We start from the raw sequence: 13760 nt of genomic DNA, 5'->3' as shown, positions 1-13760 counted from the left end.
ATAGCACTCCCTCAATGTTTACTGCGTGGCTCATCATTTATTTATAGACCAGGAAAACCTTTTTTTGTCAGAACCTGCACACGTTGACATCACTCAGCCAAGTGTTCTGACCTGTCGCTAAGTCCAATAAGCACTGCTGTCATTTTCTTTTGCCAACAACCCAAATGGCTCCCTATTCCCTATGTGGTGGACTACTTTTGACCAGGGCCTATAGGGAATAGGGTGCCATTTGGGACACAGCCAAACCTGTCCCTCTACTCTTATCCCTTTTATGAATGGAACATCTGGAGATAAGAAACATTTAGATGTCTAAGGTAGACCTACTAGTTCTATGTCAAATGACCACAATCAATGGCAACAAGGAAACTGTACTCCAACACCAAGAAATTCCCAAGGGAATGTATTCATACATGTTGACTGACATGGGAGTTCATAGCACTCACCTTACAGTATACAGTCATTAGAAGCCATTTCTACGACTGAACCATTGAATGAGGAAGTCACTACATGTTACTAAGCAGTTACTGTAATTGAACGTAGGCAAATGAAGATATTTTGGGATGAAAGGAGAGATACACCTGACTTCATTAAATTTACATTACATTTTTTATTTCCTTCATTTGAGTGGATTGAGCAGACAGTCATTAACTGAAATTAATCAAACTAAATCATGCTATGACTTTTACATTTGACCTGAGCACTAAAACATGAACCTATAAAACACAACCAGACCATACACAAATATAGTAAGGAGCTTTTCCATTTAATGTCAGATGTAGAATCTAATAGCTCATTCAGTTCCAGTAATTAGTGGGACAGTGCAGGGCAGGAAGGTCCAGCACGGTTGGGGGTCAATTCCTTTTCAATTCAGCCAATACAGGGAGTAAACTGAAATTCTAAATTCTCCTCAACGCTACTCCATGAGAATAAAAATGGAATTGGAATTTCAGTTCAGTTCCTGAATTGACTGCATTGAAATAGAATTGACCCCCAACATCTAGTTGAATCGAGAAACTTTGGCAAGTTGGTTGGTCAGTCATAGTTGACCTGACATTTTGGTTTTACAGTGTATAGGCTACAGATGAACATTCCTAAGCAATAGTCTCATAAGCCAGCCCTCTAGACGCTCCCTTAGTATAGGGCCTTGAGTTTTTCCACCACGCAGCCAGGAGAAACTCAGAGCCCTACATTGTCGTTGACGTTAAGCAGACCCACCTGAGCTATTGACACTATTAGAGGGTGCTTCCATTATTGCTGCAGTAACATTCAACATCCACATGGGGGCAGTATGAGCAAGACAATCAAACAGAATCTGAACTGCAGCACTGAACATCGGTTCTCAGGCTCGGCTTGGGTTGTGGGAAGGTTCCCAGATGAAGTCTCCCCTAGGTACAGATCTAGGATCAGCTTACCCTCCCCAATCCTAACCATTAGTGGGGGGAATGTAAAACTGACCCAAGATCAGCGTCTAGGGGCAACTTCACCCTACTCTGGGAAGCTTATCCTACTGCAAAATACATTCTATCAACTCATTCTAAACAAAAGGACTGATGTGAAATCTGTTTTTAGAAGCAAAGTGAGTGCAAGAGACTGGGGAACAGGTCGGTAATAGGGATAGTAGCAACAATGTTATACAAAACCAAAAAGTACATTCACAACGCTAGATTTCTGGCAAGTCAATGAGCGTGTGTGGGAGTGGTTGTGTATTACATTTTTTCAGTGTGTGTGTGTGTGCACACGAGCATGTATACCGTATGTATGTTTAAGGCGTTATCAGCAGGAGCAGCCACCCTTGTCTGGGGGCGAGTCCTGTAGGCTGGGGCCCTTGTGATTGGCCAATGGGCTGGGCTCCCCATTCATGCTCTCGCTCATCTTCTCGCAGATGACGTCGACGAGACGCTCGAACACCTGCTTCACGTTGATGTTGTCTTTGGCACTGGCCTCGAAGAACTGGAACCCTGAAGAAAGAGAGGGAGGAGAACAGGGAAACAAAGGATTACTAGAAGCAACAAGCCTAGCAAAAGACTGTCTTATTTTGTGTTCTCTGTGAGTGTATATGTTGAAGTTTTCAGATACAGTATATGTTTATTTTCTGGGTGTGTACTGTATATATACCAATGTTAGTCTGTCTTTTAAGGTTGCGAGAGACAGGCGAGTATATGTGTGTGTGTGTGTGTGTGCATCTCTGCCACCCAGTTCATCAGCCAGTCTCTGACCATCCTCAGAAAGAGAGAGTGTGAGAGGCAGACAGTGTGTGTATTCTCTCCTACCCAGTTCGTCAGCCAGTCTCTGACCATCCTCCGCTGGTACCAGCCTGTCGTCCTCCAGGTCAGCCTTGTTCCCCACCAGGATCACCTGGGCGTTGTCCCACGAGTACGTTTTGATCTGGGTCGCCCTGGACAACGGACAACGACAATCAATGTACGACTTTCATAACAATAGTATGTATCTGTTACTGTATATAACCTCAGAGGTAAATAGTGTTGGAAAACCCTTGCATTCCAGCTGTTTCATGACTTAACACGATTTTCTAACAACAGGTAAGGGACAAAGCAGAGCCCCATGGGAGTACAGTACCCACCAGTCCTGTGCACACACACACAGTGAGAGTTAGTGTGAATGTCTGTCTCAAACTGAATAAACTTTATTGATACCAGAAGGGGATATGACCCACCAGTCCTGCACAGCGTAGAAGGAGTCCTGGTTGGTGATGTCATACATGAGCAGGAAGCCCATGGCTCCTCTGTAGTAGGCTGTGGTGATGGTCCTGTAACGCTCCTGGCCTGCCGTGTCCTGTCACACACAGTTGTTTTTAAAGAGTTAGTTCACATTGCCCCAGCCCAGCAAAAGCCATGAGGGCAATCCATCATACAGACACATGGTGCCATACCTTATGTGAGTAGTGGGGGAGTATTAGGGGTTAACTGGTTAACTGTAGCCTACTCAGCACAAGGAAAGAAGAGAATGATTAACCCATAAGCACAGCAGAGCAGAGGGAAATCCATGTCAAGACAGCCCTCATGTTTCCACACCCTCTATGTACACCAGGATACAATGGCACCAATGCAGAATACTGTAAACCCGGTCAAACTAACAGAACCCACAACTATAGGGCAAGGAGTTATTCCATCCTGAGCAGGAAAAACTGGGCCCTAGTTATAGTAGCTGTAACTAGGACCTGGAAGTTGTTCCTGGTCAGGCCACTAGCAATAACACCTCAACGAATAATCCATATTACAACTAAGCTAATATGGATGGTTTATCTAGAAAGCAACATATCAGCGGTCATAAAGATATAACCAGTCATTTAGTGTAGTAGTGAGTAAGCTACTGTGACAGAATATTCTAGGCACCCTTTTCCCTATACCTACATAGTGCACTAGTTCACTAAGTAGTTCACTACATAGGTAATAGGGTGCCATTTGGGACACAGGATTCTCACAAGAAGAAGATTAGGTCTATCTGACAGACAGTAATATTGTAAAAGACATGTATAGGGCAGCAAGTAGCCTAGCAGTCAAGAACGTTAGGCCAGTAACCGAAAGCTTGCTGGTTCGAATCCCTGAGCTGACTAGGTGAAAAATGGACTTAACCCTAGTTCCTCCTGTAAGTCGCTCTGGATAAGAGAGTCTGCTAAATGACTAAAATGTATTGGGTGTCAGATTGCACTGTAAGCATATTAGAAAGCAGAGACAGCAGCACAGCCTTCTGCATCTTTTATGAAGTGGACATCAAGGGATGATGTTCAACGTCAAGTGTGGTTAACCTGTCAAGGTATAGGGGGCAGTATTTTTGATTTCAGATGAAAAACGTGCCCAGAGTAAACTGCCTAATACTCGGGCCCAGAGTCAAATATTTGCATATTATTAGTAGATTTGGATAGAAAACACTGAAGTTTCTAAAACTGTTTGAATAATGTGAGTATAACAGAACTCATATGGCAGGCAAAAAACTGAGAAAAATCCAACCAGGAAGTGGGAAATCTGATGCTTGTAGTCTTTTCAAGTCATTGCCTATCTAACACACAGTAATTTTGGGTTAATTTTGCACTTCCTAAGGCTTCTACTAGATGTCAACAGTCTTTAGAACCTAGTTTCAGGATTTTGCGGTGAACACAGAGAGAACAAGAAGGCCGGGAAGTTGGTGACTCAGAAAATGACATTAGTTTTGTGGCGCACGTTCACGTGATGAGGTAGCTGTGTTCCATAACGTTTTTCAAGACATTGGAATCGTCCGGTTGGAATATTATTGAAGTTTTATGTTAAAAAGGCCGTAAAGTTTGATGCTATACAACGTTTGCCATGTTTCATGAACGTCAATAGAACTTTCTTTGACTTTTCGTCGTGAAATTCTGGCCGCGCTTCCTAAATTGGAGTAGCTTACTGAACGCGCTAACAACAAGGAGGTATTTGGACATAAATTATGGACTTTATCGAACAAAACAACATTTATTGTGGACCTGGAAGTGCCTTCTGATGAAGATCATCAAAGGTAAGTGAATATTTATAATGCTATTTATGATTTTAGATGACTCCAAAATGGCAGGTATCTGTATTGAGTGATGTATTTTTCTGAGCGAAGTACTCAGATTATTGCAAAGTGTGCTTTCCCCGTGAAGCTTTTTTTATTAAAATCTGTCACAGCGGTTGCATTCAGGAGATGTTTATCTATAATTCTTTGAATAACAGTTTAATATTTTATCAATGTTTATGATGAGTATTTTTGTAAATTGTTGTGCTGATTCACCGTCAGTTTTGGAGTAAAAATATTTTCTGAACATCACGCGCCAATGTAAAATAGGATTTTTGGATATAAATATGAACTTTATCGAACAAAACATACATGTATTGTGTAACATTGAGTCCTAGGAGTGTCATCTGATGAAGATCGTCAAAGGTTAGTGCTTAATTTTAACTGTATTTATGGTTTTTGTGACCCCTCTCCTGCTTGGAAAATGGCTGTGTGGTTTTTCTTGTGTTGGCACTGTCCTAACATAATCTAACTTTATGCTTTCGCCATAAAGCCTTTTTGAAATCAGACAATGCGGTTGGATTAAGGAGAGGTTTATCTTTAAAATGGCGTGAAATAGTTGTATGTTTGACAACTTTGAATTATGACATTTTGAATTTGGCGCTCTGATTTTTCACTGGCTGTTGAATAGTGTGAACCGTGGGTGGGACGGTAGCGTCCCACGTAGCCCTGAGAAGTTAACGACTCATGGTGTAATTGTAACAACATACAGGAACTCAAGTCCTTTTGTTCACCTGACCTAGAATTCCTCACAGCATAGCGTCCCACGCAGCCCTGAGAAGTTAACATCGAGTGTGAGAGATATAGTCTACATCCAAAATGGCACCCTATTCCCCATAGTGCACTACATGGGCCCTGGTCAAAAGTAGTGAATGAGGGAATAGGGTGCCAATTCAGATACTGTACATAATACAGTAAACAGGCACCATGTTTCAAGCAACTGTGGGCCCCTCTTTGATCTGTATAGCTGTTATTTGAGTGGACAAACATCCTGCTCACTCAGCATACCATCATCAGAGAGAGCAGCCTGCTGGAACTTAAGGGTAAAAAAATAAAATTCTGAGAATGAATGTTGTTATTAGCAAAAACTTCCTCTCCTTCCTCCCTTGTTCTGAGTTGGCTGGTAAAACAAGCCAGGTGAACATAGCAGCCAAAAAGGCACATTAACAAGCAAGAATGTGCACAAGGATCCTCACACATACACACACCCTCCCTCAAGTTTGACACCCCTTCCCTATAACCTTTGACCCCCTTGCTGCCAGCTCTTAGGAAACTGTTGGGAAAAAACATGTTTGACCAAATACAATGCTATTTCTCTGTAAACAAATTAACATACTTTCAGCATGCTTACATAGAGAAGGGCACTCAACGTGTACTGCACTGACACAAATGACTGAAAGAAGATTGTGGGAGTTATACTGTTTTCAGCGCAGCCTTTAATATTATTGACCATAACCTGTTGTTGAGAAAACGTATGGCTTTTCAACCTCAACTATGAATCCACGATATGGCAATCTATATAATAGAACTTGAGAGGGTTTTCTTTGATGGAAGCTTCTCTAATGTCAAACATGTCAAGTGTGGTGTACCGAAGGGCAGCTCTCTAGGCCCTCTACTCTTTTCTATTTTTACTAATGACCTGTACTGGCACTAAACAAAGCATTTGTGTCCATGTATGCTGATGATTCAACCATATACATGTCAGCAACCAAGCTTATAAAGTCACGGAAAGCCTTAAAGAGTGGCAGTCAGTTTTGGAATGGGTAGCCAGTAATAAACTGGTCCTGAACATCTCTAAAACTAAGAGCATCGTATTTGGTACAAATCATTCCCTAAGTTCTAGACCTCAGCTGAATCTGGCTGTTGAATAAGTTGAAGAGACAAAATTACTTGGTGTTACCTTAGATTGTAAACTGTCATGGTCAAAACATATAGATTCAATGGTTGTAAAGATGGGGAGAGGTCAGTCCGTAATAAAGAGATGCTCTGCTTTTTTGACACCACACTCCACAAAGCAAATCCTGCAGTCTCTAGTTTTATCTTATCTTGATTATTGTCCAGTCGTGGTCGAGTGCTGCAAAGAAAGATCTAGTTAAGCTGCAGCTGGCTCAGAACAGAGCGGCACGTCTTGCTCTTCATTGTAATCAGAGGGCTAATAGAAATACGATGCATGCCAGTCTCTCTTGGCTAAGAGTTGAGGAGAGACTGACTGCATCACTTAGTGTTTTTATAAGAAAAATGAATGTGTTGGAAATTCCAAATAGTTTGCCTAGTCAGCTTACACACAGCACTGACACACACACTTACTCCAGCAGACATGCCACCAGGTGTCTTTTCACAGTCCCCAAGTCCAGAATAAATTCATGAAAACGTACAGTATCATACAGAGCCAAGAGTGCATGGAACTTCCATCTCATATAGATCAAGTGAACAGCAAACCTGGTTTCAAAAAACAAATAAAGCAACACCTCACGGCACAACGCCTCTCCCCCATGTGACCTACTTGATGTGTGTATGTGCTGACATGTCTGTGGAACTGATAGATGCACACACACTACATGTTAATGTTTTTAAATGTATATATTTTGTAAAGTATTGTCTTTTTCCAGTATGACTAGCTGTCGCCATTGGCGTCGGCTAATGGGGATACTAATGAATCAAAATCAAACCCCATCTTACCCAGATCTGTAGCTTGACCCTCTTTTCGTTGCGGTAGACCGTCTTAACCTTGAAGTCGATGCCCACGGTGGAGACGAAGGCAGAGGTAAAGGAGTCATCAGCATAGCGGAAGAGTAAGCTGGTCTTCCCCACGCTGCTGTTGCCGATGATCAGCAGCTTGAACATGTAGTCAAAGTTCTGGTCCGCGGCATCCTTCTGGGCCTGGGTCTGCTGCTGGCCGGCACCGGGGTCGCTCGCCAGCGCCATCTAGGAGCGGAGAGGAGGAAACAGTTGAAGCAGTGCAACTCCTAGACCAGGGGTGCGTTCAGTACGACACACTGTTATAACGTTTAATTCCACGGAAACGGTCCAGTACCAAACGACCAGTTAAAGAACGTTATGATTATGGTGGCCCAGAGGTCAATTGAGTTTTGCAATTTCAAATGGTCATATTGTTTAGGCCTCACCTCACCCACATACCTTATGAAACTATTCAATATTTGGTCAGTCATTGGTCCCGACTATAAGATGATCAGGGTGAATTTATGACAATGTTGAGAGTCAGCAGGTTTCCTCCATAACTCTCGCTCGCCCTCTCCATTTTCCTGCATCATGATTAAAAGCCAGAGTATCCTGTCCTCTCCCCCACATCCCTCTCTTCGCTATAGTCCTGTCCTGCAGTATGAATAAAAATCCTGGGGTAATTCCACAGTAACGGAATTACACTTAAAATGTATGCCAAACAAAAACCATTGATTTCATAAAGTTTAACAAACCATACAACTCTATGCACAAGGACTACTTTTAATAATAGAAGACTGAATATTTTACAAAAACACATTCACTGGAAGATCTGTGCAGATGCAAAGTTTGGTAACAGAATAATTTGTGTGTCCACATTTCCTAAAATATCTGCTCTGAATAAAGATTCAACAATGTCTGCAGAAAGAATGGGGTGTCAGCGATAACATGACACATTGACTTTGGAGAAATATATATATTTTGGTTATTGAACTACAGTAAGTGAAGTCTATTTACACCCGGTAACAAAATGTCATCATGGGTCTCTGATATGTACTACACAGAAATGGATATGAATGTCATTCTCTTCATGGTGATGTATCTTAAGGAGGATATTTCATATTTATACCTAAGTATTATTCTACACACTGGCTATTATTTTAATGAGCTCTGTACCCAAACAGCAGCAAATTTGGTTGGTCTGGACCAAATCATAGACGTCTATGGTTCACAAGTTTGGACATCAAAGTAAAGTTCAGTACAGCAGAATAGAGTTCAGTACAGTACATTAGTGTACTCAACTCTAGTCTGATCTACTCTTTCTTTACTGAACCGAACTCTACTTTTCTTTACTGTACCTCTGCTGTGCAAACTTGTGAACCCAACTGTAGTTTGTGAATACTATGATTTCCCCCATTGTAGCCAATTCCAGATTTGGTAATGGAATTGAGTTTTACAAACAAAATTGATATCAGTAAAAACACTAATTGATTGGTATACCTTCACTTATTACTTTTGTGAAGATTCATTATCCTCCCTCCTAATGAGAGAGAGACATTAGAAAATATCATAAGAGATAAGTGGGTTTTTTGTAACGGAATTAAGGCAAAGGGCAATGTTTCTTAAACTTAGAGTTTACAAACTAAATATACACTGAACAAAAATCTAAAACGCAAAATGTAGTGTTGGTCCCATGTTTCATGAGCTGAAAAATGATCCAAGAAAATTGTTCAAATGCACACAAAAAGCTTATTTCTCTCAATTGTAGTGCACAAATTTGTTTACATCCCTGTTCGTGAGCATGTCTCCTTTGCCAAGATAATCCATCCACCTGACAGCTGTGGCATATCAAGAAGCTGATTAAACAGCATGATCATTACACAGGTGCACCTTGTGCTGGGGACAATAAAAGGTCACTAAAATGTGCAGTTGTGTCACACAACACAATGCCACAGATGTCTCAAGTTGAGGGAGTGTGCAATTGGCATGCTGACTGCAGGAATATCCACCAGATGTGTTGCCAGAGAATTTAATGTTAATTTCTCTACCATAAGCCACCTCCAACATACTCTTAGAGAATTTGTCAGTACATCCAGTTGGACTTACAAACGCAGACCACATGTATGGCGTCGTGTGGGCGAGCAGTTTGCTGATGTCAACGTTGTAAACAGAGTGCCATTTTATTTTACTAGGCAAGTCAGCTAAGAACAAATTCTTATTTCAATGACGGCCTAGGAACAGTGGGTTAACTGCCTTGTTCAGGGGCAGAACGACAGATTTTTACCTTGTCAGCTCGGGGATTCGATCTTGCAACCTTTCGGTTACTAGTCCAACGCTCTAACCACTACCCACTGCCCATAGCGGTGGGGTTGATACGGACAGGCATAAGCTACGGACAATGAACACAATTGCATTTTATTGATGGCAATTTGAATGCACAGATACTTTTTTTGTGATGAGATCGTGAGGCCCATTGTCGTGCTTCACTGTAGCTTCATTCACCGCATTCGATCTACAAACACATAGCCTATTAGCTACTTACACATTAACTCAGCACCAGGATTAAAAAACATAATTTATTACATAATGAGGGATCTGTTAGCAGAAAAAGTATTTTGTTAAAAGGTAAACAAATAAGTTTGCTTTACAGAACCATCTTTTTTGTGCAGTTTTACAGAACATTTCCTGCAATTCTAAACATTTTGCTATGGGGTGGAGATACATTGTCACTGTTTTAAAGCAAATTTTCTGCAGTTCTACCATTACTTTTTTTGCCATGACCTATGCAAGGTTAATATGATATCTGAGTGAAAGTGTGAAAGTGACTAACAAAATCAATGGTTGGCCCCTGGAGGTCAGGACCCCTGGGCACGTGCCCGGTAGGTAATTCGGCCATGATTACTACAAGTTTAGATAGCTGGCTAGACTAACTTGACTAATTTACCAATCTACATTTTGTTTTACAAACATGAGTTAATTGAGTGACTGTCAGTGACTGAAAAAAGGAAATCTGCTGCAACCAAGTTGGGAAATTGCACTTTTTGTATTATATTATTCTACCTCTCAACCGTAAGTAAAGACTCCGACTGAGTTCCAAAAAACATTTCAAATAAAGATCCGGACCTCGGTGTCCTCACGGCCGTGTATACAGTGGGGGAAAAAAGTATTTCATCCCCTGCTGATTTTGTACGTTTGCCCACTTACAAAGAAATGATCAGTCTATAATTTTAATAGTAGGTTTATTTGAACAGTGAGAGACAGAATAACAACCAAAAAAATCCAGAAAAACGCCTGTCAAAAATGTTATAAAAGGATTTGCATTTTAATGAGGGAAATAAGTATTTGACCCCTCTTCAAAACATGACTTAGTACTTGGTGGCAAAACCCTTGTTGGCAATCACAGAGGTCAGACGTTTCTTGTAGTTGGCCACCAGGTTTGCACACATCTCAGGAGGGATTTTGTCCCACTCCTCTTTGCAGATCTTCTCCAAGTCATTAAGGTTTCGAGGCTGACGTTTGGCAACTCGAACCTTCAGCTCCCTCCACAGATTTTCTATGGGATTAAGGTCTGGAGACTGGCTAGGCCACTCCAGGGCCTTAATGTGCTTCTTCTTGAGCCACTCCTTTGTTGCCTTGGCCGTGTATTTTGTGTCATTGTCATGCTGGAATACCCATCCACGACCCATTTTCAATGCCCTGGCTGAGGGAAGGAGGTTCTCACCCAAGATTTGACGGTACATGGCCCCGTCCATCGTCCCTTTGATGCGGTGAAGTTGTCCTGTCCCCTTAGCAGAAAAACACCCCCAAAGCATAATGTTTCCACCTCCATGTTTGACGGTGGAGATGGTGTTCTTGGGGTCATAGGCAGCATTCCTCCTCCTCCAAACACAGCGAGTTGAGTTGATGCCAAAGAGCTCCATTTTGGTCTCATCTGACCACAACTCTTTCACCCAGTTGTCCTCTGAATCATTCAGATGTTCATTGGCAAACTTCAGACGGGCATGTATATGTATTCTTGAGCAGGGGGACCTTGCGGGTGCTGCAGGATTTCAGTCCTTCACGGCATAGTGTGTTACCAATTGTTTTCTTGATGACTATGGTCCCAGCTGCCTTGAGATCATTGACAAGATCCTCCCGTGTAGTTCTGGGCTGATTCCTCACCGTTCTCATGATCATTGCAACTCCACGAGGTGAGATCTTGCGTGGAGCCCCAGGTCGAGGGATATTGACAGTTCTTTTGTGTTTCTTCCATTTGCGAATAATCGCACCAAATGTTGTCAACTTCTCACCAAGCTGCTTGGCGATGGTCTTGTAGCCCATTCCAGCCTTGTGTAGGTCTACAATCTTGTCCCTGACATCCTTGGAGAGCTCTTTGGTCTTGGCCATGGTGGAGAGTTTGGAATCTGATTGATTGCTTCTGTGGACAGGTGTCTTTTATACAGGTAACAAACTGAGATTAGGAGCACTCCCTTTAAGAGTGTACTCCTAATCTCAGCTCGTTACCTGTATAAAAGACACCTGGGATCCAGAAATCTTTCTGATTGAGGGGGGGGTCAAATACTTATTTCCCGCAAATCAATTTCTAACATTTCTGACATGCGTTTTTCTGGATATTTTTGTTGTTATTCTGTCTCTCACTGTTCAAATAAACCTACCATTAAAATTATAGACTGATCCTTTCTTTGTCAGTGGGCAAACGTACAAAATCAGCAGGGGATCAAATACTTTCCCCCCCCCACTGTATGCCTCAACTTCTCAAAAATAGACTGATTCGGAACCCAATTTGACACACTCCTATAAACGTCACACGTTGATGCTCATGGGTCCTTTTACATGGAAATGACCCCAGAATGCCCACTTCTCTCTCTAGCTCTCCTCCATCTCTCTCTCTCCTGGCCTGGAGCATATGAGGGACACTGAGCTGAGCAGTGCTCTTTGCCTGATTAAGACCGTTTCCTTGGCAACCAGCTCAGCACAAACCATCCAGGGCCATAAAAACTCATCTGGCCAACACAAACTAAGCATTAGAGACCCAACAGACACACACTGAATACAGTAACACGACTAGAAGAAACCAGGACGTGTTAATGTTGCCAAAATAGTACTTACATCTCAATTCTGACTGCATTCATGTTGGCATCTATGTTTGCGGCCTTTGTGGGGAGAATTGACCCATATGAACGCATTCAATTTCAATGTAGGCCTTTTTATCAATCATAAAACCACACAGGTATATTACCCTCCTTCAAAAGGGACATTCAAAAGCAAAGATACTACACATGAGGAGTGATCCAGTGCCCTTTAAAATGGAGGTATATTAAGTAAAAATGACATATTCCACTAGTAACAGTTGGGAACATTACAAGTAGATTTCAATATGTCCCTACAAGGTGTAGGTGACGTGACCCAGAGGAAGAGGGACTTGAGTCACAGTGGTGGTAGAAGGCAGGAAGGAATCAGGACATGATGCAACGTTCCACTCACTGTACATAGTGGGCATACCTAAAAATACCCTAGTCTACAGTGCACTACCTCTGATCAGAACCACATAGCTGGGGTGTGTTTGTTTGTTTATGTGGATGGAAAAGGTAAAGGAGGTCACTTGTTTGAGGTGATGGGTGGGACGCTTTTAATTCCTCCCAACCGGATATGATGACCCAAACAATTTATGGTTGTGTGCGGAATGGCACCATATTCCAAGTGTATATCCCGAATGGCACCCTATTTCCAAGTGGTGCACTGGGGAGTGCCATTTGGAACGTATCCATTACAATATCATGCATGTACGGCCAATAGACTATAAGACTAATATACAAATGTAAACCGTTGAACTGCCTGCTCAAAAAGTAAACCGTAAGGCAATAAATTCCCAATTCAAGTTGGCCAACAGCTTTCGTTATTTTATTTATTTACAGTTGACGGTAATAGATCTGTACACATACGCCTAGTCTACTCTACTCTACTTTGATATAGTAGGCCTAAAGCATACAAAATAATGAGAACACTGGTTGTAGGCACTTGCTGAAAGCTTTTTACATAGAGAAACTCAGGAAGGCAACAGCTGTCCCAAAACCACACGAGCGGTCCTAGTCTAAACTGATTGTAGCCTTTTGCGGGGAAAAAATGATCAAAAACACTCAACTTTGAGTTTGACAATAATGAAAGTGATGCATCTCCGGGCTTCCATATGGCCAATATCTCATTGCTTTACAGCATGAAAAGAACCAAAACACAAAACCTCATAAGAAATGCTCCTGAAAATACTGTCGTTTTTTTTCTTCCTTTACCTCAAATCCAGTGTGTGAATCGTTTTTTCGTCCACTCCCTCCTCCCGTTCCAACTCTATGTCTGTCCTTCTTTTCTCTCGCCTACTGTACGGTACTCCCGGATCTCATGCTCGCTCCTCCGTAGATTTTTGCGATATGGAAGGCTGCGGAAGTTTCCCTATATTAATCTTGTGTCACCGACAGACCGACTCAGAGAATAGCAATGAATCCACGTTCACACAACCTCTAAACATACAAACTCTGTACGTAGTGTTGCCCGTTTGC

At 42.0% G+C, this 13760-nt stretch overlaps 1 protein-coding gene across 1 annotated transcript; it reads right to left on the bottom strand.

Annotated features, from left to right (window-relative positions):
* Positions 1-1417: 1417 nt before the first annotated feature.
* Positions 1418-13760, bottom strand: LOC106589699 (ras-related protein Rab-3D). The gene is made up of 5 exons (XM_045707753.2): positions 13497-13760; positions 7210-7455; positions 2675-2793; positions 2271-2395; positions 1418-1958 (listed from the first exon to the last, which is right to left on the bottom strand). The coding sequence occupies exons 2-5, from the start codon at positions 7453-7455 to the stop codon at positions 1774-1776; spliced, it is 675 nt and encodes a 224-aa protein (XP_045563709.1). The 5' UTR covers positions 13497-13760; the 3' UTR covers positions 1418-1773.

Source organism: Salmo salar, chromosome 02 (assembly GCF_965601325.2).
Source record: "Salmo salar chromosome 02, fSalSal1, whole genome shotgun sequence".
NCBI classification, from domain to species: Eukaryota; Metazoa; Chordata; class Actinopteri; order Salmoniformes; family Salmonidae; genus Salmo; species Salmo salar.
The sequence above is the reverse complement of the archived record's forward strand: the minus strand, read 5'-3'. Positions and strand labels throughout refer to the sequence as shown.

Bases quoted from the DNA above. Each gene is read 5' to 3' on its own strand.
- LOC106589699 (XM_045707753.2), bottom strand. From the start codon at position 7,455: ATGGCGCTGGCGAGCGACCCCGGTGCCGGCCAGCAGCAGACCCAGGCC. The intron at 2,396-2,674 runs GTGGGTCATATC...TCCGTTGTCCAG, and splicing joins TTCTACGCTGTGCAGGACTG to GGCGACCCAGATCAAAACGT. The intron at 1,959-2,270 runs GTAGGAGAGAAT...CTCTTTCTTCAG, and splicing joins GAGACTGGCTGACGAACTGG to GGTTCCAGTTCTTCGAGGCC.